General features: G+C 36.3%; 1 protein-coding gene and 1 pseudogene across 6 annotated transcripts; both read right to left on the reverse strand.

Moving 5' to 3' along the window:
• Positions 1-2,318: 2,318 nt before the first annotated feature.
• On the reverse strand, positions 2,319-27,574 carry Znf518a (zinc finger protein 518A). 6 transcript variants are annotated; one of them, XM_052186153.1, is made up of 6 exons: positions 27,461-27,574; positions 26,247-26,312; positions 24,927-25,004; positions 12,015-12,159; positions 9,152-9,233; positions 2,319-8,777 (listed from the first exon to the last, which is right to left on the reverse strand). In XM_052186153.1, exon 6 carries the CDS (start codon positions 8,645-8,647, stop codon positions 4,190-4,192), a length of 4,458 nt encoding a protein of 1,485 aa, XP_052042113.1. In that variant the 5' UTR covers positions 8,648-8,777; positions 9,152-9,233; positions 12,015-12,159; positions 24,927-25,004; positions 26,247-26,312; positions 27,461-27,574; the 3' UTR covers positions 2,319-4,189. The 6 variants fall into 6 exon arrangements, with proteins under 6 accessions (XP_052042113.1, XP_052042105.1, XP_052042097.1 ...); XM_052186145.1 differs by lacking the exon at positions 27,461-27,574 and adding an exon at positions 27,183-27,384; XM_052186137.1 differs by lacking the exon at positions 26,247-26,312.
• LOC127687499 (60S ribosomal protein L17-like) lies at positions 10,764-11,406 on the reverse strand (annotated as a pseudogene).

Raw genomic sequence — 27,574 nt, forward strand, 5'->3', positions numbered from 1 at the left:
TTTGATGATATAGGTCAGGCCTATAACCTCCTGCATGAAAAAATTTTATGTTTTGTAAGAGTGTTGTTTTGTTTCTTTGGGTACCATAGCTAAGAGACATTTGCCTGAATGAAAAATCACAGGATATTTTCCTGTTTTACATTTTTTGCTTACATTTAAATCTAGGATTGTGTAGCAGATTTTGCCCTTTACTCTGCCCTTTATTCTGGACTATGCTTCAGGTTGTAAAGTCTCTAATTTTCAAGTTTGTTGATTCTTCTACCAGATTAAATCTCCTGTTAAAATGCTGGTATTTGGCTTTAAGTCCAAATATTTCATGGGAGATCTTAAAAATTTATTATGCTTATTGGATAAGGAATTTTCAGTTCTTTGAATTGCTTTCCTTTAGGTTTTTGAACATTCTTATCAATGCTGCTCCTCACCTGGTTTCTAGCGTAGGCTTTCCCATGATATTTTTATTTCTATATTTCATAATTTATAATTGAAATTGGACATTTTATGTAACGCTTTGTACCTGGATCCTTCTTCCTATAATCTTACACACATACACACACACATTGTACCTGGACCCTTCTTCCTATAATCTTACACACACACAAACCTCAGATGTGCTACTTTGTAGTGATTTGGCTGAGCTGATTTAGAAGTCTAGTTCTTATTATTAAAGTCCCCCGAACCCCTGGATTTTTTAAGTTTGACTTTCTTAGGAGTTGCTCTTGAATTCCCATGTTTAGTGGTCACTCCTCTGCATCTGTGAGGTTTACATTCTTTGTCACAAAACCCATGTGCCCTTAAGACAGCTCTCACCTATTAGGGAGTTTATAGATTTGCCTGTGTTCATCCAGAAACTTGCAAGCCAGAATCCCCCTGGTCATTCCTTCTAAATTAGAGCCTGCATGTGAACTGATTGGTTTTCTTAAAACTCCTGTGTGATACCTGTTAGTATGACCCACAACTGTTGGCCTTTCCTACCATTCTGATTGCCATTTTTAGCAGTATTCTTGAATAGGAACTGCTCATGTTTTGAATATGGAAAAGAACTGTGATGTTTTTAAGACATCACTTTCGCTGAAATAAAGACTAACTTAAGAACTTTTTTTTTTCCTGTGTAAGGGTTATTTCCAAAAAAGATGGTGGAGTAGGTGGGCTTGGGACATGCCGTCTGTTCCTCCAAATATAGGACTTTGGATGCCTATATGCCTTTGGATGTTAGAACTCCTAGCTCTCTAGACTTTAGATGTTAAAAGTACCCTGGCTCTTAGGCTTTTGATCTTGGACTGAAGAATCCCAGCAATTCATAGGCTTGGGTTCTTGTTCTGAGCCACATTACCAGTTGTCTTTGAGTCTCTAGTATGCAAGCTATTTATAGGGTTTCCCAGACCCCCTTATTGCAGAGGCCAACACATCCAACAGAAGTCAAATACTTATACCTTGTGTTAGTTCCATCTATGGAGAACCTAATAGACTCAAGATAGGCAATAGGCTAATTTTTGATGCTCACTCTAGCATTCTTCTGAACATCTTTGCTTATGGAACTGCAGGTTGAGGAAGGAGTTACAGGCAGGGCAAAACTGAGGAAAATATAGTCAGTGAAGTTGAGTTGCCCACTGAGAAATACTATTTATTTCTTAGACTAGCTTTTCCTTTAGATGAATCATGTAGACAATTTTGTGCCCTTTTCTATAAATGGGTCTGTTCCCTTAGTAAGTGGTTTTAGAACCCAACACTCAGTGCACATCTTATAATTTTGAAGATATGAAGGCTAATTATCAATATTTTGCCCTTCTCTAAATGTATACCTTCATTTTGCTTTTTTTAAAAATCACATATATGTGGACATTTTGTCTGCATGTATATCTGTACACATGCATGCAGTGTCCTTGGAGAATAGGAGTCAGAACCCATTGAACTGGAGTTACAAGGGATTGTGAGTCAACACATGGGTGTTGGGATCTGGAGCTGGGTCCTCTGTAAAAGCAGCAAGTGCTCTTAACCAGAGCCTCTTTCCAGGCCCTGACATATATTTGGACTGTTGGGATAGCCTTTTCTCTCTCCTAGACACAAAAGGGAACCTATTCATAACAACAAAGTTCCTAAAGATCAAAAGCTTTCCCAGCAAAGCCAAGGGCACGTTATGCTAAATATGTTTCTCAAAGTTCAAATATTAATTTCTGAAGAAAAAGAAAAGCCCCATGTTTATTCTGTAGTCTTCTCAGACATTAAATAGACAGAAGGGGAGGAAGAGATTTCCCATCAGACTTTCCACTACATTTTAGCTCAGTTTAAAAAAAAAAAAAAGAGAAAAAGAAACTCTCATGTAAACACAAGCTTAAGTTTAATTGAAGAAAACCTTCAATAACAATGAACAAGGAAATTAACAATGCTTACCATTCTTTAAACATCATGTACATTATTAATATATACTGTGTATTTTTAACCAATTCCACTCAGGCTCAATTCAAGAAACAATTATTACAGGTTTTATACAAAAAAATACTCCACTAAGAAAGTAGATAAACTGCACAAAAACAGTACAAGTATAATGTGCATAGCAATATAGCTTGAAGCATCTATTTATGGCTTTGTTTAAATCAAAACTATTAGGGGGATGGGCCCATTTAGGACCTACTGTTACAGTTGGCATGTGTAAACAGTTCATATCATTTTTAGGCACTTGCTAACAATAGTGTTTAATCCCTGAAAAAAATAAAATGTATGTCCCCAACCAAAACAAAACAAAAAAATGTCAGAAATAAAAACCAATAAAAATAACATGGGTACAGTCCTTTTTTTTTTAATCACCCACTTTTATTAATGCATGCAGAGAACTAAAAAGAAAATACTTTTTGTGTCATAAACTTCTTGTGCAAATTTACACAATCAAGTACAAAAATATGTACATTTTTGTTATATACAAAAAAAGCCCTGAAATTTTGATCCAATCAATGAAAATGTCATTAACATGTATAGTAACAAAACAAAAAAAATTACATAGAACATCATCTTCTAATATAACTTCATTATCCAATAAGACAAAAAAATTGATGCAAATGTATACAGTAAATGGACTGTTATGAAAATATCCATTTTGAAATTGTTGGGCATGTCTCTTAGGAATTTTTCAAGTTTTATGAACTGCTACTGAGTCCATCATTAATGCTTGCTTCTCTATTTTCAAGTGCCAACTATTAACACTATTTTGGGTTGTTGGTCTTCCTGAAAATGGTCTATCCTAATGTGGACATGTTTAGGTTAGAACAGTAATTAAACACAAGCAAAAATATAATCTGCTTTGTTAACCTTTCTTCAAAATATTATCTCTGTAAAAATAGTTTTAATTTTCAAGAAAAGCCATTCCCTTTGAAGTGCTTCTATGTTCTTCTGTTCATTTTGAGGGGATGCCAACCGAGGGAGATAAAAAAAGTCATTTGGTTATGGACACTTCCAGTGGATAAGCATACTTCTGTGCAAGGGGATCACTGGAAAATAGGACCAAATTCAGGAAAATGTTGAAGTTCAAGTGGATTTTAGAAAGTGTGTTTCTCCTCTGGAGATTGCCCCACTTGCTGCAGTGATCGAGACAGCCACAGGAAAGGGCAATCATCTTGAGATGGCATTCCAATCTGATACAAGGCAGAGCAACACCAACAGGATTTACTTGCCCGAAACTATTCAAGCACTATTTCAAGTTTAACTACAGTTCAGCAAGATGTAGCTTCAAAGAACATTAATACCTTTCAAATGACCTATGATAGAAAGTAACTTTATCTAAGCTCAGTCCATCTTTACGAGTAGTAGGAAACCATTTGTGAGAAGATTCTCCACCTCCAAAGAAAATCTTGTCAGCTCTGTAAGGCTTGTGGGAGAAGAAAGGGAATGAGGCTGTCCACCATTCCCTTCTAGTCAGTCTCTAAATTCAATTGGGAAAACTCTTGTCAAAAATTTCCTTACCCTTACTGTCCACAGATGCATCTTTACACAACTAAATCAAGGTCTGTGCTAATTACTTTCTTTCAAAACCTATGTTAACTGTGGTATTTCCTAATACCACATATAAAGCTTTTGTTCTTCCACAGAAATATAACCAACTCTTAGAAATGTTTAAAACTGTACCAACATAGAAAATGCCTGAATTATACCAATACATTTTTTCCTTCTAGGCTATCTTTTCCTTGGTAATCACAGTAAGTTATTCTAACATATTCCAATCCCGAGTAGCTTCCACTAAATGTCTCTGTCCATGGCCAGCCCACACATCCTGATTGTCAAAAACTCTACCACAGAACCAGCAGTTAAACTTAGATTTCAAGACATCTTCGGAGGTAGTTTTTACAATCTGGTAATTATTTTTGCTTGTCTTTTTGAGTGTTAGTTTTAGCACAAATCTTTCTTTCACAGAATTAACAGGTTTAAGCATTTTTTGTTTCTTGGAAAAGTCATTGTATGTTGTCTCACAAGTGTTGGAAACTGGTTTCAGTAAAGCATTAATAGTTGCTTGGGACAATGAAACCTTTAGTACACGTCCATTAAACTTTGTGATAGTTTTCATTACACGTTCTACTTCTGGGGCATCTGCATCAGGATGGTTCAAAACCACAACTGGTTGGTTTCTCCTAGGACATTTCACAAGCTGTTTGGAATTAAAAGGGAAAAGTCTCAAAGTTCTACTAGAATCCTTTGGAAGCCTAGGTCTGCTAAATGCAAATGTTTCCTGGACATCTTCAGCATTAGCCCTTTCTTTACCCTTTCTATGCAATGTTGACTTTTTCCTTGGAGGTTCTTGGTAATTATCAATGTACTTTCGTTTACAGTTTCTGTTTCTAGATACAAAAGCAGTTTCAGAATCTTGACTTATACGAGTTTTAATTTTTGCAAACTTATTTTTACAAGTCTTTCCTTTATTAAAATTTCTCGCAATTGTACAATTTGCTTTACCTCTTAACACTCTTGTTTCTGAATGCTCACTGATATATACTGGTTCCTTAGAAGATCCTGGGCATGCTGCAGTAGAAGAAAGAACAGTTTCATTTGCTGGCATCAAATCATGCACTAAGACTGGTAAGGCATCTCTAGAAGATTCTGGCTCTTTCTGCTCTCCAGTTGGTTGAGGTGGTATAATCTCCTTCTGGAATGAGGATGCAGAGTTGCTAACTGAAAGATTATTAACAGCACTCATATTTAAAACAGGATTTAAAATCCTTACAAGTATTTTCTGTGGTACTCCTGCAGGTCTCTTTGGCTGAATACGTTGGTAGGTACTATTTTGGACTAACTTAGGCTTAAGCAATTTAGTGTTATTTGGCATCATACATTTAAAAAATACAGCTTGTTTACCATCAGGCATGAGGGTATAGAAAGATGCTTTTGGTAAATTTTCATTCTGTTTTTTTACTGTATTCAAGATATTCATCTTAGGGCCCTGCTGCTCAGGTAGAATGTTAGCAAAAGGAACAGCTTTCACTGAAGAACTTACTGATGTTTTAATAATATATGAACCTCTCAATGGCAATGTATTCTCTGAGCAAGTTTTCATGTTCATACAACTGCCAATACTAGAACAAAGTCCAGGTGTAAGACAGTTATTGTTGGATTCTGCCTTCAGAAAAGGTGTTTTGCAAGGTTCCTTAGTCACAGTTCCATAACTATGAACATTCTCAGTCTTCACAGTGGGAACACCTTCAGGTTTCCCATTATTAACTGCCAAAACCATTCCAGGTTTCTTGTTTACAAGGAGAGTAGCAGGTACACTCTGTGTATTAACCAAAGGAACTGGTCTTCCAGAGAAAACATGCAATCCAGATTTGTTAGCAACATGCAGTGGTATAATAAAACCTTTTGGAGTTTGAACAAACACAGGATTCTTCTGTTCTGAGGTTAGAAATGGATTCTGAACATATACAGGACCTGAATGGTGTGTTGTGGTTCGGAGTTTGTCTTTTACAAGCTGCTGTGTTATTATAGCATCTGATTGAGTCTTAAGTAATGTGATGATACTTGGAATTTTATTGGTCACCTCTGAATCTCTCACATCTTGTAATACTGACAGTACTTGTTTTTCTTGTCCATTACATTTTGAATTCAGATCATTTGCAGGCACAGTAACACCTACACTAGTAGAAGGAACTGGGATGATGTCTTGCATTTGGAAGTCTTTTGAAGATTTTATCACTTCTTCCTCGGTCTTTTTAAGTGTTTGGTCACTATCAAGTGGAAGGTTTTTACTTGGAATGTTATTAGAATCTTCCTTTATATAAGATTTTGGTTTTAACGTATCTTGAAGAAACTGGTTTACATCAGGTGGCAAAAATTCTGAAGCCTGCTCACTCTGGAGAGAGAACACAGATGTGATCCGAGGCATTATAGGGGAGCTGGCACTGGAAATGTCATCCCATTTAGGTTCTTCAGTCACATTCAATAAATTTTGGTTTTCATTAGTGAAGAGGCTCTGTTCATTAAAGTTTTGTGTTTCATCTAAATTGCATGGTTCTTCAATTTCAGTTTTTATTTTTACAGTTCCACCTAAAGGGCTGACAGATGCTAACAGGCTATCTGAGTTGGAGCTCTCCTGTCTCTTTAGTGGCGAAGCTGTGTCACTATCACTAGTTGATTGTTGAGTAACTGTTGTATTCGAAGATTCCCTCTGAAGGTTTTCACACAATGTTGCTCTTGAACACCTACGGCGTTTATTATTTACCTTTGAGTAATTATGAAAAGGTAATGATCCTTGGTTAGAAAACTCAAAAGAATTGGAGGATTCAGCAGGTAAATCAGAATTGACATAATTAATGCAATAATTATGCATATCTCCAGAATTGTACGCATTTGGCTTAGTAGTAAGGTTGACTTTATCTGGACTGTTGATAGAGGTACCTAATGCGTCTGGATGACTCTGAGTATTATGGTTTTCCCACAAGTCAACATTATCTCTTGCTTCAACTTTTGTAGTCAAACATACTGATGTAGTAACTGATTCTGATGTAGTAACTGATTCTGATGTTGTTGGCAATGAAGATAAACGTTTACTGTCATCTACCATCTGAAGTATATTATTCTTTTCAGATATGAAAGCTGCTTCCTTTTCAGAAACTACTTTCCTGGAAAGCACAGGAGATGAACATGAAGGTGGAGCTGCTTTCACAAAAGCTGTGTCATTCACTTTGTTTGTTAATCCAGTTGCAAATCCAGTGTTGTCCACAGCCTGTGGTGACAAATTAGCTGTACTATTCTTTTCTTGGTTCGATTGTAAGGCTGGTGAAGGTAAAATCTGCTTATTGGCAGGCAACAATTTTATTACGATATGCTGTCTCCCATCTACCATCTTGAAGCCCATAAACTTAGCACTGTAGTTAGCAGGAATTGTTATCTTATTATTTCTCACCAGTAACACTGTAGGTCCTTGTACAGCACTCAAGATACTTGAAGTAGCACTTGCTCCCTCATCAGCTTTATTATATTGCCGAGAGGATTGCACAGTTGCCTTTTCTGACTCTGATTCTATGGGCTTATCACCATTTTCACAGTGCTGTCTTTCACCGTTTTCTTCATTTACTTGCTCTTGACTCTGGTCTTCAGATTTAGTCTGTGTTTTGCTCACTATATTAAATGCTTGAGCATTTTTCCCTATACTTTCCTCATTCCCACTGGTAATTGTCTTACGTTTCCAAAATGTCTTTGTTGGACCTATTTTGTATCTTTTAAGTATCAGTTTAAGTCCTGTTGTAGTCTTTGCCACCCTTTTATCATATTGGTCTCTTTCCAGTTTTTCTTTTGCATATAAGTGTTCTTTATGCAAGGTTATAACATGTCTGACAAGTTGGTCTTTATGAATGGCACCATAGCTACAGTAGTGACAAGTGAAGGGAAGAGTACCAGAGTGGACACGAAGGTGCTTCTGAAGCTCTCCCTTGGTAAAACACAGGTGATGGCATTTTCCACATTTATAATGCACTTCTTTATGTCTATGAATGTGCTGGACAAATGTGCCAACATCCTGGGTAAAGAATCTACACTCTTCACACTGAAAATTGCCATTAACACAATGTTTAGATGTGAAGTGTTTTGTCAAGTCCAATAAAGTATATGAACGTTCACTGTTACAAATATCACATTTTACAAAAGTGTTCCTATGGGTTTTTCGGTGTTGTTTAAATATCTGGAAGTCACTTGCTGAAAAACTACACATTTCACAAGGAAACGAAGGTAATTCACCATGGTGCCACATTTCAAAGTGTTTCTGCAAATCATTTGGACTATACTGAGTACTGTCTTGGCATTTGGAACAACTAAAGTTGAGTATTTTTGCAGACATATTTACAGTCTCATCTTCAGCTCGCTCAGATTTACAAAGCAGGACACACTCCTCAGCACAGCTTACAGTTTTTACGCTGATAGATTTCCTTGCAGTCTGTGGTTTACTCTGAAATAATAATCTGTATTTTTCAACTTCATGTTTCATTAAGATTTCATTTGGAATATTTATCTTGGGTAAACAGATGTTCACATTTTTTAGTTCATAATGAAAACTAGTTTCTGAAATTTTTGGTGTAGGTATTGATCCAATAGTATCTGCTATCTCATTTCTTGTATCCAATTTTTTCAAAGTAGTTTGTTTTTCATCACAATATAGCTGTGTCTGTTCAAATGGCATGATTTAATTAAAAAAAAAGTCCAGTTTCTTTTGTTCTGAAAACTTGTGAAGTTATTTGTGATTTAAACACAAAATAATACTGAGCTGTAACATCTTCAAAATAATCAGGATTTTCCTCAAATCAATTCACCTATAATTAAACAAAGAATTGAAAATTTCATCACAAAATTAAAAGTAAATTTCATATTTTTAAGTTCATTCTGAATCAACAAAGCAGGAATGCTAATCACATATACTAAAGACACAAAGACCTGATCTGTTAAGAACACCCAGGTTTAAAGGTGGCTTCATCTAATAACATGAACAGTAGTATCACTTTAGCTTTTGGTATCTTTCCTTCACTTAGGTTAGGCACCATGTGATGCCAAAATGACTGGTCAAGTTAAAGTTAACACCTTTCAAGGTCCAGACTTAATGAAAGAACATATCATCCTCCTAAAGTAGGACAGTCTTGGCCCAAATTTTCTTAAGTGTGATTCCCTACAGTTTTATGAAGGACCATACCTGATTACAGGTCACTCATGAGAGCCAGAAGCAAAAAACACCATCAAGCATGAACTGAAATTAGCAACTACTGGATACTTCCCTAGAAGAAAACCAGAGCACTGTTACCAAATGGTAGGAATGTACAAAATAAATGCAAAAGCAACATAAATACATATATAAGATTTTGTTTGTTCTTGCATAAAGTATTACCACAAGATTTTCATACCTTGACTTTTTTTTACTGTTGTATTATAGACTTCTTTTTAAGAACACCAGCATAAACAGATTAGATCCCCCTTCTGATGGCTACAGAACATTTCACATCCTTACTGCTGGTGGAACTTTACCCCAACTCTTTTGCTACTACAAAGGCTGTTACAGGCTCTGACCAGGGAAACAATATCTAGGGTGCATCAAAGCTGAGCTGCTCATGACTGGATGACTTTGTTCTTGTGTTTTGTCTCTTGTAATGCACATATTAAAATAAATAAGTAAGTAAACAAGTAAATAAATAAATAAATGCTAAACAATAGTTCCTTTTAAAAGCTAAAACAAACCAACAAAAACCAAAAGCAGCTACAGGAACTCTACTTTCATCATATTGCACAATAAATATTTCTGAAGTATCTCTAGATATAGATTTGTCTTCATCCTAATACATATTTCTGCAGTTCTAAAAATTCCTTATATCCAACAAAATTAGAAATATACACTGGAAGTATTATTAAAGAATTATACACATTAATTTTTCTCTATAATGTATAGCCTGTATTTATTTTTTGTGCTTCTTTCTGAACAGAAAGACAATTGTGTTCTATGAGTAACATGAGCTAAATGTGTATTTACCTTTTCTTCATATAAAAGGGATTTAAATTGAAATGACTGTTAGTAGAAAATTACAATATACTAAAAACTCAAAACATAAAGAAAAAAACAATATAATATATAAGCAAGCTTCCTACCAACTATTTTGGTGCATTAATAAAGTTTCAAAGCAAGATTTTCAATGATAATATTAATAAGGAAATTTTCATCAAAGTCCCTATTTGATCTGATAAGCCTATTTATGGAGAGCAAACTAAGTTACTGACTCGTAAACTTTTGAAATAGCAAACCTAGAATGGGATGTTTAAAATGTTAGTATCGCCAAAAGGGGGTGAGAGAGAGTTCAAGGAAGGTCATATGAAAGGGATGGGGGCCCTAAAAGAAGAAAAGCTATTGAACGTAACTACAACTGTTGGGAAGCCAGGATATAAGAGTGTCTAACTGAATGCTCTCCTTTATCCAGACAGAACTTAAAGATAATTCAATAATGATTAGTTACAAAAGTGCTTAATTTACAAAAAAAACCCCACCATTAGCTTTTAAAGTTGATAACTGTCAATTAATGTTAAATGTCAATGTAGTATAGTAAGAGCTCATATACTTCAGGTAGTTGAGGGCTTGTAATTTGCTCTTAAATTCCAACTTTATCTGAAAGATTTATCTAAAGCACACCCATTGTGTGTAAGCAATACCACCAGAGAATAACTTAACACTAGAGCTGCTACTTCTGGGTAATAAAAAAAAGAAAGAATAAACTATGTTATAGATACCTCAGGTAACATAAGGACAGGAATTTTATAATTTGACCCCCCATCTATTAATTTTTTTTTTACTTTATCTGCATTTATTTTATGCTGAATTTATTCCCATGCCATGAGTTTTTGTTTCTTCAGTTTCTTCTGGGATATCTTTTTCTTCTATACAACTTCCCCTTCTGGCTTTGGAACAATCTGTTCCTTCTCAGTGAGGATCATCTCAATGTGGCAGGGGGAGCTCATGTATGGGTTAATCCGGCCATGAGCTCTGTAGATTCATCAGCGCATCTCAGGTGCCTTGTTCACCTGGATGTGTTCAATGACTAGAGAATGTACCCCTAAATCCTTAAGTTCAGCATTACTGTCTGCATTTTTAAGCATGTGCAGCAAAAATTCAGCACTCTTTTCTGGCTACCGTCCCTGTGTCCAGTTCCACTGATTGACCTTGGTGCACCTACCGACTCCACCATTATACCGCCGGAATGGCACACATTGCTTCTTTAAGGTGACATCCTTCAGGTACTTGGTGGCTTTGTGGATATGCATACCCTTGATAGCTTGGACAGTTTCCCGGAGTGTTCTTAAAGTGAACGTGAAGGTTTGAACCTCTTGATTTGCATGATTTTGTGGGGTTCTCTGGGTCAACAGAGTAGCGAACCATCTTTACAGGTCACCTCTGGCCGCTTACAGGAAGAGCTAAGTTAATTTTTAATTTTTATTATAATTAAATTTCCATCTCCACCAATAAAGAGTACTGGTTTTAATGTGCTATTTAAATTATGGTTCTACTCACAAGTTTACCAATGTCCTAAGTCACTGAAATAAGACACTTGTAAAAGCAGTAAAATAAGTTTTCTACATAATAGCTAATAAGACTATAGGCTTTCTTCCCTCTACCAACTGACAAATGAAGTAACAAAAGAGGAAAAAAAATGAAGATCTAAAAACAAATTACAAGAACGTATTACAAAACATTTGATAGGAAAGGACCTAGTGAAAGGCAGATGTTCACTCACTAACAACCATCATTTAAAAAGAAAAATGTTTGTGACATTGTGTCTAGCTAAATTAGCTGTGTTGACCAAGCTAGCCCTAAATTTTTAGGCTCAAGCAATTTTTCCACCTCAGCCAATGAGTAGCTTGAACTATAGGTTTAAGCATCGAATACAGATACTAACCACCATTTTGAAAGAGAAAGAAGTCCAATGGGAGACACTCATCAACAAATATTTAACAAAATATCTTTTATATCCAAAGAAAGGAAATAAGAAAAATGTGCCCCCTTTACCCACTAAACCTACCTTGGGAGAGCTGGAAGTGTGAATGAAAGATCAGATTGGAGCTCTTTAGATGAAAGAAGGCTCAGGCTGACATATGAGAAAGAAGGAATCCAGAATTCACAGCTGAGTCCAGAAGCCAGGAAGAACGAGGAATTGCTAGTATCAACTGTCAGGAGACATAAAATGAAAATTATTACTAAAAACAAACTTTCTGCAGTAACAGCTATTTTCCTCTGCCCAGTACTGTATTTTCTTAAGTTATGTGAATATCAGAAGAAAAAAAAAAAAACTCTCCAAATTTCACCTTTTCTTCTAATTAAAAAACAAACAAACAAGAAAATCTTGTTTTATCTCATTTCAACTACTGATATCATTAGAAAAAATAAGCAGGGGCTAGATATGGACCTTTAATCCCAGCACTTGGGAGGCAGACAGATTTGAGTTTGAGGCCAGTCAGGAGCATAGTGAGTTCTAGGCTGGCCAGAGATACAGTGGGGCCATGCCTCAAACAAACAGGTAGGCAGGTGTGTGTGTGTGTGTGTGTGTGTGTGTGTGTGTGTGTGTGTGTGACAGACAGAAAGACAATAAGCTACAAGAAGCAGAAATAACTAGATAAAGTGATGTGGGTGGGTAGGAGGAAGGAAGGAAACACTTTATTCAGAGAAACTTTTTTTTTCTCTTTCTTTTATCCAGAAGTGACTATACTGAGTTAGTACTCTTAAAAAAAAAAAAAAAAAAAAAAAAAAAAAAAAAAAAGAATTTTTTTCTTTTAAAAATCAAGTAACTTAACACTCCCTACTCCATATCCCCTGACCTTACATGGAGGCTGGGAGACTCACCCCAGTAGATACCTGGAACCTGAAGTACCTAAATCCTGTATCTAGTTATTTTCTTACATATATCTATGATGAAGCTTAACTTACAAAACATAGTAAGAGATTAACAACAATAAAATAGAATACTGTTATAATAAAAAGTATGTAGTTTCTGTTTACTACCTTCCTGATATACATTCAAAATTCTTCTGGTATGAAGCCTGAAGATACAATGCTCCCAAGGCAAGGTAAATGATACAGACAGTGGCATAGCACTGCGCTACTATACTGTAACTGGGTAATATGATACATCAATATCAAGCTACCTTGGTATCAGTGTACCTCCAAGTGACTAGCAGGTGAGGTAGCATAAAACACTATGGGCAGGCTAAGAAATAATTCACATCACAGGATGTACAGAAATAGACTTTAACACTCCACTTAGAGTAGCATGATATTAAAAATGTAAGAACTGTTTATTTCTGGACTTTTCTATTCATCATTTTCAGGCTATCACTGTTCAAAATGGAGGAGTTCTATAGTTGGCAATTACAGTAAGGAAAAAACAGCTAATGTTATAAGGGAGAAAAAATAATTTTGAGGTTAAAAAAATAAAAGACTTGAATTTTTAAAATCAGTTTTTCCAAAAGCTAGGTAAAATTACCAGTAAGAAGAAAATAAAAAACTCAAAACATAACAGTATTGGCTAGCTGTAAGTGCTATTATATATGGAACATGAAACAGACATTTATAGAATTTTCAGAGGAAAGGAGAAACCCAAAAGTTTATTCTATGTCTAGTAAATGTGACAAAAAAAACCCCCACAAAGATCAAGAGACTATATGATAAAATCTACAACATGTAAGTAAATATAAACAGCATTACTAGTATAGTTAGGAAAGCAGAAAAGTAACATATACAATATCAAATACATAAATTCATGTGGGCTGGGCTGGTATCCTGAGCAGACCTTGGGTGCAAACTCCGTAGCCAGTCCCACAACACCCAGAGGAAGCTCCACTCCCAAGCGCTTTTACATGCCCAGGATCCCAGGATCTTGGCCATACCAGGATCTCAAGATCCCAGAATCACAGATTGACTCTGAGGAATTCTGACACAACTAGAATAACAGGAAGGAGATAACCAGATGTGGAGAGGCAAGCATAAGAACATAAGCAACAGAAACCAAGGTTACTTGTCATCATTAGAACCCAATTCTTCCACCATAGCAAGCCATGGGTACACCATCACACCAGAAAAGCAAGATTTGGATCTAAAATCACTTCCTCATGATGATCATAGAGGACCTTTTTCTTTTTCTTTTTTTTTGGTTTTTTGAGACAGGGTTTATCTATGTAGCGCTGGCTGTCCTGGAACTCACTCTGTAGCCCAGGCTGGCCTCAAAGTCAGAAATCCACCTGCATCTGCCTCCCAAGTGTTGGGATGAAAGGCATGCGCCACCACTGCCCAGTGATGACAGAGGACTTTAAGAAATAAATAATAATTCCCTTAAAAGAATACTTGAGAATACAGGTAAACAGTTAGAAGCCCTTAAAGAGGAAACAAAAAAATCCCTTAAAGAATTACAGGAAAACACAATCAAACAGGCGAAGGAAATGAAAAGAACCATCCAGGATCTAAAAATGGAACTAGAAACAAATCACAAAGTGAGACAACCCTGGAGCTAGAAAACCTAGGAAAGATATCAGGAGTCATAGATATAGGATAAGATATAGGAGTCATCAGCAACAGAATACAAGAGATAGAAAGAGGATCTCAGGTGCTGAGAAAACATTGACACAACAGTCAAAGAAAAAAAAAATTGCAAAATGCTCCTAACCCAAAACATCCAGGAAATCCAGGACACATTGAGAAGACCAAACCTAAGGATAATAGGTATAAAAGAGAGTGAAGATTCCCAACTTAAAGGGAATGTAAATATCTTCAACAAAATTATAGCAGAAAACTTCCCTAATCTGAAGAAAGAGATGCCCATGAACATAGAAGCCTACAGAACTCCAAATAGAATGGACCAGAAAAGAAGTCCCTCCCATGACATAATAATCAAAACACCAAATGCACTAAACAAATAAAGAATATTAAAAGCAGAAAAGGAAAGAGGTCAAGTAACATATAAAGGCAGGCCTATCAGAATTACACCAGAGAATATGAAAGCTAGAAGATCCTGGGCAGATGTCATACAGACCCTAAGAAGACACAAATGCCAGTCCAGGCTACTATACTCAGTAAAACTCTAAATTACCATAGATGGAGATAACAAGATATTCCAAGACAAAACCAAATTTACACAGTATCTTTCCACAAATCCAGTCCTACAAAGGATAATAGATGGAAAACACCAACACAAGAAGGGAAAAAGCAAAAAAGTACTTTTTCGACAAACCCACACAAACATAATTTCACTACTTACAACAAAAATAACAGGAAGTAACAACCACTTTTCCTTACTATCTCTTAATATGAAAATTAATGGGCTGGTGAGATGGCTCAGTGGTTAAGAACACTGACTGCTCTTCTGAAGGTCTTGAGTTCAAATCCCAGCAACCACATGGTGGCTCACAACCATCTGTCATGGAATCTGACACCCTCTTCTGGTGTGTCTAAAGACAGCTACAGTGTACTTACATATAACAATAAATAAATCTTTAAAAAAAAAAAAAAAAAAGAAAATTAATATTACCAACATTTCTTAATCGGTTGAAGTTCAAAAATATGAGGAATTAGAAATTAGTTGGCTGTCACCCAGTGGTCTCCTAATTGCGGCAATTGGAGAGATATGTCCAATATTGTACAATCCATATACACTTTCTACTTGTTTGTACATGACAGTGTCTTGCTGTGTACCACATAATGGTCTTGAAATCATAGTTCTCTTATCTCAGACTCTCTATAAGTAGGACTGTTTGACGTTTTTACACTATACTATAGTTTTCAGAACAGCTTACATATTTCAAAAATATTTATACAGCCAAAAGAAACATAGACAATTAATTTGGGAGGTGGCTTGAAAGAGAACAACAAAGAGTGAGTCTAAATGTTTTGCTTGATATTTATAATTATTGTTATCAATTTTGAAAAAGATGACCTTTTTCTGAGATGAATGCTTTTCAAAACCATCACAGCCAATGAACCAGAATCTTATCCCCACTTTATGTCTGTGCCACCCTCCAAGCAGAACCATTGTTCATTCAAACAGTTGATGAATGACTTCATGGATATACACAAAACATTTCTTAAATGAATGTAACCTGTTCCCTGTGGGCTGATAATGATGACAATCACTCAAGTCAAATAGCTTTGACCATAGCAGAAAATCTGTGTCCAAATAATTATGCCTACAACTCTCCTTGGTGCAGAGTAACTGTCAATTCTTAGCTTAGCTACTATGGAGGTAAAATTCTTTGGTGATGTGGGGAACATTGAAGTATAGCCTTACTACAATGAACTCCAATGTCTAAAAATTGTTCTTATTTGGGGTTTGTACCACAGTAAGAGCCAAGATTTTAAGTTCTACTAAAAACAAAACAAACAAACAAACCAAAAAAAAGACTTTATCTTCTTATGTTCATGTAATAACATGTCCATTATTTTTATGACTGGTATAAAAGTGTTAAATATAATAAAAAATAAAAATTATATAAAAAAGAAATTCATGTGGAAAAACAAACATCTTGTCAGTGTAGGTATTATAAAAAGAAAACATTAGATGCTGGAAAGCAATCAGGCAGTGAATGACAAGAGCACTTAGTCTGTGGCCTACAGTTGGTAAAGTTAAGAACTGATCCACCTTACACTGAATTATCTGACGACTCAGGAACTGCAGCAGGAAGCAGCAGGAAAGCTAAAGCAAAGTGCTATCTGGAGAGAGCTGCTTGAGACTTAGATCTGATCCCTACCTAGTCTGTCACATATGAAACTGTTCTTCTCCCACCACAGTAGAAATCTAAAGGTGTATTCTCTGCAGGGTAAAACAGAAAGTCTAAGTGAAAGAGGCCACACTAGGAAGAAAGTGAGTATCATAGCAAAATTAAGAGCATTTCATTAACCATTCACAAACAGACACAAACCTCCCCTCATCCACTTCCTTTATCCATAACCTCTAGTATTGCTCCTAGACTAAAACAGTGTTACTTAAAATATGATCTGATGATGGTTCTTGAACGGTGTCACCAGCCTACAAGACTGGTATGGACAGCGGGTGTTTAGGAAAAAACCTCTGTGGCCTTGTATCTCCTCCTCTCCTCATGTTTTAAATGTCTTCTTCTAATTCTTTATGGTTCATTTTTACTATAGTTTAAAAACTACCATTCTACAATATATTGGGGTTTTAAAAAAATCGTGCCTTTTCCAGTCAACTTAAAAAGCACTGAGCCAGAATGGGACAGACCAAGCCCATACAGAGCTCTCCAGAGTGGGGATCAAATGCTGTGTTTATTAACCCATCTATCAATTCAGACAGAACTCCCATCAGCTTTCTAATTATTATCAAACAATTCAAGGACTGATTATTAGACATCTGAGGCAATCTCTAAAATTAACTCAGGATTCAGACCAAATAGAAGGAAAGAAAATAACTGCTAATACAGACATATATATATGAATATACTCCAATTTTGAAACCGATTTTCTAGGTAAATAAGCTATAACAAAAGGTACTGAAGAACAACAAGAACAACAAAAAAGTTTTTTGGAAGTAGGAAAAGGGTAAATAAATACTGGAAAAAATGGTACGTTCATCTAATCCTAATTGTTTGTAAGGCAGAGGCAGAAGGATGACAAGCTTGAGACCAGCCTAAGTTACATAGTGAGACCATGTTAAAATAAAACAATCAAAGTATAATAAACATTCTGAAAGGCAGAAGGGCTGGAAAGCAAATGAGGTTAACTTCTCTGACACTAGAGCAAAGCAGGCAAACTAGGTAAGGCTGAACCTTAGGTAATGTCTGTTACCCCAGCACATTGGAAGCTGAGACAAGACAACTGCTGAATTAATAGTCAGCCTAGGATACAGAGCAAGATCTGTCTCAAAAAGGAAAAAAGCAAAACTAACCAACCAACCAACACCAACCTTAACCCCATCATCATCATCATCATCATCATCATCATCATCATCATCAACAACAACAACAACAAAAGGTATCTTCTAGGTGAGAAGGCTAGAACCACAGAGTTCTCAACACTAACCAACAGGAATGCAAGAATAAAGTTAAATCACATAGAGAAGTCACTGAAATAATTTAGGAGAGGGGTTAATACCCAATTTCCCTTTCTATCCTTGAGGATGTACTAATACAAGTATCCCCAAACCACCTAAAACTGGCACACCTCTGGCTCTGCCTTCCAAGTCCTGGGATTACAGGCACTGAGCCATACCTCTTAGTTTAAAATAATTTTTTAGGGGTCTGAGAGATGGCGTAGTTGAGAGCACTGAATACTTTTCTAGAGGAGCAGGATTCAAATCCTAGCACCCAAATGGCAGCTCACAAACATCTGCAACCCTAGTTCCAGGGGATGCGACACTATCTTCTGGCCTCTACTGGGATCACACATGCATCTAGTACACGTACATACATGCAGGTAAAACAGTAAGAAGTTTCTGAATGCACAACAACCAAGCATTAATTTAATAATCTAGAGTGTAATGAATTTAAGGTGTCTCCATTAGCACTCACCTTTGTTACATAGCCTGACCTTACCAGTTTTGGTTCTGAACACACAACATGCACACTTGTACTTGTATATGCTCAAGTCTCACAGTGCCAACCAATGCTGCCTGAAACATCTCAGTTCAGATTTAACAGTTTATGAACTACAGTTTTCACTGTACATACAAAACTTTCTACTTACAGAAATATAATGATTTAATTAGAGAAGACAAAAGCTTGTAGTATTTCTCTTATCATTCCTCAGTGCTTAATTAGTATTATCTTTAGATTGTATTGGGTAGAATACATAATTTCAAAAACTGTTTGAATCGCTAACTTGAGTTTTATCAGCAGGTAAAGGCCACTGCTGCACAAACCTACAGTTTAATCCCTAGAACACAAGTTGAAGATGGAAGGAGAGAACTGGCACCCATCAAATTGTCCTGACTTTTACATACACACACATACACACATACACACACACCAACCCTGCACAAAATAGTAATAGTAACAGTAATAATAATAATAATAATAATAAATTGTTATTATCATTTTAAAAATTATTTAAGTGATTCTTGAGCTGGGATTAGGACAGAATTTCTAATAATTTCTGAAGAAGCCCTAAGTGTACTTCTGCTATTATATATCTATATAAAGTGGTGTTCTTGGCACTGAGTATTATAAAGTCAAAATATTGATCAACCATTAAAAAAAAAAATCAGATGCGCCCTGCAGTATAAATTTTCAGCTAAATTGTAATTCTTTATATAAAAACAAACAACAGACACATCCACCATACTAGTATGTAAATTTGTTTTAGTCTTTGCTAAATTATAAAACTATATGTATACCAGATATATAAGTAAAAATACTTGTTTTAAAACAAGTGTTTATGACTCACTACCAGTAAATATTTAATTTGTATGCCTATTTTATAAACCTATTTTACCCAGAGTTACATAAAATTTATTGGGCAAAAAGGGTCGTGAGTGGAAAAAAAATTAAAAATTTACATGGAATACTGGTTTTTTGTTTGCTTCTCTGTCAGAGACAAGGTCTCTCTCCATAGCCCTGACTATCCTAGAACTTACTACATAGATCAGGCTAGCCTTAAACTAATAGAGAACCACCTGTCTCTGCCTTCCTAGTGCTGAGATTTAAGGTGTGCACCACGACACCTGGCAGAATACTGTTTTGTTTTGTTTTGTTTTTTAGGAGTAGTGTAGGGAAGAAAGGGCACTACCACCACGTGATCCACAAGTAATTTTAATCTACTTAATCTTCAAAATATAATTTGCACCCTCACTCTCCCCTTGCTATCCAATGCCATCACCTTAGTCCAGTTACTATCAGCTCTTACTTGAAGTAACCATTTTTCTAAGTGGCATCCATGCTTCCTGCTCTACCACATTCTTCTAAACATGTTCTCTAAGGATGGAGAGATGTTTCAGTAGATAGGAGCAACAGCTGCTCTTCCAGAAGACCAGGAGTCAATTCCCAGCACTGATATGTTAAGTCACAACTATCTGTAATTTTAATCCCAGGAGATCTGACATCCTCTTCTGTCCACTATGGGCACTGGACACAAGTGGTGCACAGATACATATGAAAAGTAAAACGTATTCTCTCAGTAGGAGCTAAATAATCTATCAATATAGGTCACAAAGTTCCTGAACCTGAACCTTAAGTCCATTTAGGCTGATCTAATAGGATTCTATAATAGCATACTATAGAGTGAGCAGCTCGGAAATAGTTGAAATCTATTTCTCATGGTTCCAGAATCTGAGAAGGCCATGATAAAGGCACTAGCATTACTGTTATCTTTCTAGTTTGTAAATGGCAGAGAAATAGCAAAGAAAGTCCCTAGGGTCTTTTTAATAAGGATACTAATTTCATTCATGAAGAATCTATCTTCATAATCTAATCAATTCCCAAGGCTTGACCTCCTAATGCCATCACATTGGGGAATTAAGATTATTCAATCTCTAACACCTCAGCACTTAAATTTTAATCGTTTTTCAGGGGCCTGACAGAAAAAATAATACCTGAGGCTGGAGAAATGGCTCAGTAGTTAAAAGCATTTGCTGCTCTTTCACAGACATGAGTTTAGTTCCCAGCACATGTATTAAGTGACTCACAACCACCTGTAAGTCCACCTACAGGGTACAGGACACTTCTGGCCCAGAATGGGCACCTGCACTCAATGTGCATACCCACATGCAGATATGTAAACACCTAAGCATAATTTATAGCTATTAGAAAACAAATCTGTATTTGTAGTTATTAAAAAAGGGAAAGCACCTTACCTTGCCTTCCCTATTCATTTTCATTTCATGCCAAACTTGCCATCTGTAAACATCTTAGCAAGCCACCAGTCTCCTAGATCCTCACTAATTTCTTGTTTGCATCACCTCCTCAGTAAGGCCTTCTCTTCTATAAATTACCCCCTCTTCAAAAATAAATAAATAACTCTATTTTATGCCTTTATTAAATTTTTATATGTTAGTACTATTTAACTCTCTGCCAATTTATCTTCTAACTCTACACTATGGCATGAACTAAATAAGGACTATATCTATAATGCTTTTTGCTGCTCCACCAACATAGTGCTGGGCTTGCAGTAAGCACCAAATCAGTGCCAGTCTTTTGCTCTAAGTAACAGGAGTACAATAGGGAAAAAAGGACAGATAAAAATCCCTCCCCTTGTAGAGCTAATATTCTACTGTTCAGACAATAAAGGACACTGTTATTCTGGTCCAAGGGGGGCAAGAGCAGATAAAACAATTGGGGAAAAGGAAGAACCAGAGTGTTGTAATTTTAAATATAATATCAGGAAACTCACTTCAAATGTTCTTATGGGGTATGGATCAGTCTGGTCTACAAACTGAGTTCTCAGCCAGCCACGAATGCACATTACAACACTGCCTATAAATAATAAACATAGAGAAAGAAAGGAGAAGCTGAGAGAGCTAGCATTCTAAGTAAAGAAATATTAAGTTGCAAGATCCTGAGTGTGCAGTATACCTAACATATTTCATCTATCAGTACTACTGGATCAGAAAGCATGAAGAGAAGAAATATAGAATCAAAGATATAACATGGGGACAGAAATAGGGCCTGAAGATGCTAAGCAATCTGGTTTTATTCTGCATGATGGGACATGAGCTGAATTTTTTTTTTGTTTCTTCCTTGCAAGTGCCTTGAACATGTTAGGCAAGTATACTCCCATTAACCTACATTCCCCAGCCACTGAAATACTTTTAAAAGAGACCATCTGGGTTATTATATAAAAAGTGTAAGATTTTGGAGAGATATGAAAATTATTGAAGAATTAATTTAAAGGCTATTATAATCTTGTACAACATAATGACCTCACAGAATCTAGAAGGTATGGTCAGGTTCTGAATTCATTTTGAAGAAAGAACCTATAAGATTTATTGGTCTATCTTCTCTGATATAGAGATGTAACAAAAGCAACTAAAACTTTCAACTCCAATAACTAGAACCATGATCTACTGTAAGCCATAAGTATTGTAATATAAATAAAATATATGTCAAACATTTACTGAAAACTTTTTATAAAGCTGTAGAAATAGCAGGCAAATGCATCAAAAAGTCAGTTATATCCATGCACAATTCAAGATGTCTCTGACATTCAAGTGGAATTATTTAATGAGTACTCCACAGAGGTCTAGCTACAAGATAAAATTTTAGTTGTCATCAGGATATAGCTGTTTGTATTTATGTACTTCAGTCATAATTCAATCACCAAAACATAAAACAGGTAAGTTCAAAGCCTAAAGCCTCAAGAACAGTTAGTGAGGTAGAAAAGAAACATCCGTTGATTCTGAAGCTAAATGGGAATGTGATATTCTATAAGAATAAGGTAAATAAAATGGAATTAATCAATTCCATTAAGTGAGTTAAAATAGAAATTACCACTGGTTTTAAAGTCACAATCACCAGGAACAGTGGCTAGAACAATTTAGGAGGAGTTAATAGAGAAGGCAGAATCATATAGGTTTAAGAAAAAATATGAGAACAAGACATAGGAACAAAGCTGCTGTACAGACAACTCTTTGTGGGAGTTTACCACAAAAGATCTATGGGCAGAACTGAAACATTGGGTTTTTGTTTTTGTTTTGTTTTGAATAAGCAAGCTATAGTATAAATGAATATCTATGAAAATGATCCTAGTAGAAATTTTTTAAGTTGAGGATAGAGGAAAAAATATGGTAACAATGACCTTGGTAGATCAGCAAAGACGGAGTACAGAATAAACTGGAGTCATACTTAGAGTCTCATCACTTTTACCTATGGAATAAATTTGGCTAATAGCCGGTTTTATAAGTTTCACTGAAAACACAAGTCCAAGACACACTTTCTCATCTACGAATGAAAGGTAGTCTATGACAGCTGATAGCAGTTTACAGAGGCCATATGACCCACACAGCCTAAGATATTTGCTATCTTCATTTACAAGAGAAATCTGCAAACCGTGGTTAACAATCTTAAACTGTTAATCTTAAATTTAAAGGTCAGATAATCTGGCTATGAGAAAAAGACATGATCTTAGATAACATCAGCATCTAATAAACAGGTGATAAAATAACTTTTATATCTTTCTGAGTACTCAGATCCAGATGAAAAAATTTATTCCTTTTCCTTGCTTTCTTTTTCTTTTTTTGGAGACAGAGGCTTACTGTGTGGCCCTGGCTACCTGGAACACACTATGTAGACCAGGCTGGCCTGGAACTCAGAGAATCTCCTGACTCTGCCTTCTAAGTTGAGATTAAAGGCATGACCCAGCATGCTCTTCATGAGATGAATTCTGTAATTAACCAAATATTTACTTAAATTTCAATTCTTATCTTGGTTATCTATTTTGTTATCTACTGCCATATCACTTTTGAACTGGTTGTATATCTAAGAGAAGTATAGTATTTATCTGTTACTAAGGGATTTCTCAAAAAGGGTAAGGTAAGAAAAATCAGTAATATTTAAGAAACAAACTATCATTCTAAGTTAATTATGACTATTTGTTTATTGAGGACCTGGAAATTGAATTTAGAGACTGACAGGCACATGCTAGGCAAATACTCTACTACAGAGATATAGCCCTAGCTCAATGACCTTTTGTTTAAGTTTTCAAAGTAGACACAACAAAGACCTTTACCACACTAAGTAACTGTATACCATTTAGGTATACTTCATATGTAACATCAACAAAATAGCATTAATAAATGTCTATAGAGCTAATACTTAATTTTTACCTATTATTACTTCTTGAATGAGACCCCTGTGAAGCCTAGGCTTTCAAACTCAAAAATAGTCCATTTTCCTAACACTCAAATAGCAATACTAATCTTAGCATTCTGCCAAATGTAATAATCTAAGTTAGTTTAGTAATTGTGCTGCAATTTCTTATTTACTTTCACTAGTCATGATATCTTCTACATAAGAACACATCAAACATAGTTTTAAAAATTCTCTGTATTCATCATTATTTTATGAAGGAACAAAGTACCATGGAAATCTAGCAATACCTCGAACATGTTTCATAAAAAGGAGCTACTTAAGGAAGGAACACAAATGATAACCTTGTATTTGAACTTTGTTGTTCTATTCAATAGTTGACATTAAATTCTAAATAAATCAAAATCTATACCTTTGTGAAAAAAGACCCTGAGAGGAACATAATCTATTGGTAAAGTTCATGGAAGAACATAGTTATGATTGCCAAGTATTTCAGTATATGCACAATGCATTTAGAAATGAGCATTATGAAATATCATGGCACCCATTTTAAAGATTCCAAGACCTAAGTAACACAAACAAGTGAGAGACATATTTGTGTTGTGAGTAGATTAACCATGCTTTTGAATAAGGGTACAAAATATTTTCTAATACATTTTAATAGCTCTCCTTATAACATCATGGATTTGTTGGATTTTGCCATTCTTTTTGTCTACATCAAGACATTCAGATACTTATCCAGGTAACCAGTCATAATTCTTTAGTGATTCTCCAGTTTCTTTTCTAACTTCAAGTAGATAACCATTAATCATAACGTAAATATATATTATTTTTCTTTAGGTGCACTGACTAGCACTTGCCAAAATAAGGCATAGACTCTGGCCATTTATAGAGCTTTGAAACCTGTTTCTACCATATTTGTCTTTATTGTTCACTATCCAGAAGCCCTGTATTTAGTATTACATGTTAAAATCATCTTTGAACTCTGATAAAACAAATGAAACCCAAAATTAGTTTTTTGCTTGCATTAAAATAAAAACTTCTGGAGAAATTCCTTTTATTTTGACCAAAAACAAAACTCTAAAGTAACTTTGAAAATTCAGAGATACGTAACTATTCATTGTATTTAATCCAATATTAAAACACATGAACTTACAACTTAATAAATCTATCTACCCAAGTGCTCCAATCCATACCTTTCTCCCAGGAACAAAGGCACACAACTTAATGCTTGGACAATGCCACAATCAGGTACAGTGATCAAGAGATGATATCTGGAAATGAAAACGAAGATTTTAAAATTTTAACAGCAAAAGCAAAATGCTTTTATCCTTGTCATTTACACTTCATATTTAAGTTAGGCATGTTAATTCATTTTTAAGCTCCTCTGTACTTGGGCATCAGTGTAAGATAACGTGTCATAACTTGTACAATACAAAAGTCACAACTCAAAAGAATCTGTTTAATACAATAGCATCATTTAATACAATAAAAGGAAAACTGGTCTGGCCCTAGCCAAATCGCAAAAGCAGAACTAGTATTGCATCTGACTCTGAACCATTTATCCGCCCACTGCAAAAGCATGTTAACAATATCAATGCTCACTCAATGCTGGTATCAACATCCCACAATTGCCTAGGATGTGAAGCCTATAGGAATTAATAGGCTATACATGAGAGCAGACAACAAGTAAACATTTCAAATTTTGTAAGAACCCTTTTCTCCATCTTATTGACAAAAACCTTTTGAGTACCTGAAGAATGCAAGATTAAATCTTGCACTTAGCCAGGCAGTGGTGGCACACGCCTTTAATCCTCCTAGCACTTATGAGGCAGAGGCAGGCGGATTTCTGAGTTGGAGACCAGTCTGGTCTACAGAGTGAGTTCCAGGGCAGCCAGGGCTACACAGAGAAACCCTGTCTGGGGGTGGGGATGGGGGTGGGGGAAGCTTGCACTTAAAAGAAACCCAGAAAAGTAGGAAGACTGCTCTCTACAGGGCACAATGCTTCAGTGAGAGTAAGGCCCCAAAATTGCAAAAAGTAGCAATAAAAGTGCATTGAAAGAGCATTGTAAGGTTTTGTTTTTTCAAACTATATTTAGATTGAAACTTTCTCATTCAGAATATTTCAAAATGCAGCAGCTTTTGGAACCAAACTATACTACTTCCAGGAGATATCCTAAGATGTGAAGGTGTTACAATAAAACCCTCCAGTATTTAAGTTTATTTTCTGTGAGCTCACACAGACATAGTCATTGTAGTTGCTATCTTTTTAAACCTTTTAAACACCAGAAATATAATGTTTGAATTGGTAATTATAATTTGGAAAAAAAATCCAGTAAAGAGTAAAGTCTACTATGCTTACCTATCCAATAGAATGCCAATACCCCTAAATTGTTAATATGAACTGTCCCTTATGAATTTATAAAGAAAAATACAGCTTTGTTGAAGGATTATTAACAGATCTGCAGCTATGTTTAAAATTTTATTAAAAATGTTAGGGAATTACAGCAAGTCACCTTAAATGTTCTCTATTTGTTCTGACCACACAAATTCTACAGCACACTCAAATCAGACCTGTTTTACTGGGGTGAAAAAAAAGCAATTCAATTATTATTAGCAAAATGTGTTTTAAAAGAACAGACTTTCAAATTAATGATGTTCCTACCATGATGTGAGTTGTTTTCGCATTACATCCCTGAGATAATCACAGACAGTTCAACATTCTCATGAATTCCTTAAAAACTGACACCCCTCCCCATTTTTAAGACTTTTGAAAAAAATAAACTTACAAACACTAAAAACCCCCAATTTAAACCCGAATTTAAATTTAAACTGACCCTTAACTTTTGTTTTCTAAACTTTGAAGTTGCATCTGTTCCATTGGTCTAGATAAGAGTTAAGACACATTATCATATATGCATTCAGACCGAATACTTTTGAGTTACCAAAGCCATCTAACTCAAGACACTACACACTTAACAAAGAGGACACCATGTTAAGAACAGATTCAAGATGGACCCTACGAGTGACAAGAAGCCAGTTACAAAGAAATCTATCTGCCACTGGGTGTGGTTGGGGGGGTCTACAAAGAGGAGCACTTTTTTGCCCAACTCTGGGGGCGCGCAGTGCGTGCGCCTGATAGCGGGGAGTCTCTGCAAGGAAGAACCCCCAATAGCCATAGACTGGGCCCATAGTAGGGATGCCGTCGAGGCGGGCCAGCGAACCTCCAGCTCGAGGGGTGCGGACTGTCCCGTCCCCACCAGCCGCGGAACCCGACGAGCGATGGCTTCGCGCGCCAAACGCCCCCGCATCGCCCCCAAACGCCGCGCCCGATCCGCCCCCTTCCCCGGGGTTCCGCGGACCCTCGGACGCGCGGAAGTACACCGTCGCCGCGCGCGCGCGCCCAAGTCCTCGGCTCTGAGACTGTGGGGAGCTCTTACGGACGAACTTACAACCAGCCCAAGCCGAGGCGACAATGACCGGCCCTAATGGCTAGCAAGAGCCCCGGGTTAAAAACCAATGACTTCTCTAGAAAACTTTGCGGCAAGTTGGCCGGAAGCGCTGAATGGACGGGACTATTTAACATGAGCTTCCTATCACAAGAGGCGGATCCCCCAAGACCATTTGGGGGGAACCCTGGCACCCCACGAATTCGCCCTTGGTCCCTTGCTGACTCTCTGTGCGTCCCGACATCCTAACTGGTCTTGGCGGCTCCGCACACAGGGAATACCTGTCGTGGTCCTCATTGCCTGCGAGTCCCAGATGGCGGCCATTACCCCTCCATCCGGGTATTGCCGGAAAGCCGAGCGCCGCGCTGCCGGCAGCGCACGCTGCGGCGGAGGGA

Source organism: Apodemus sylvaticus, chromosome 1, assembly GCF_947179515.1.
Source record: "Apodemus sylvaticus chromosome 1, mApoSyl1.1, whole genome shotgun sequence".
Lineage (NCBI taxonomy): Eukaryota > Metazoa > Chordata > Mammalia > Rodentia > Muridae > Apodemus > Apodemus sylvaticus.

Coding starts and splice junctions, on each gene's coding strand:
- Znf518a (XM_052186137.1), bottom strand. CDS start 8,647: ATGCCATTTGAACAGACACAGCTATATTGTGATGAAAAACAAACTACT.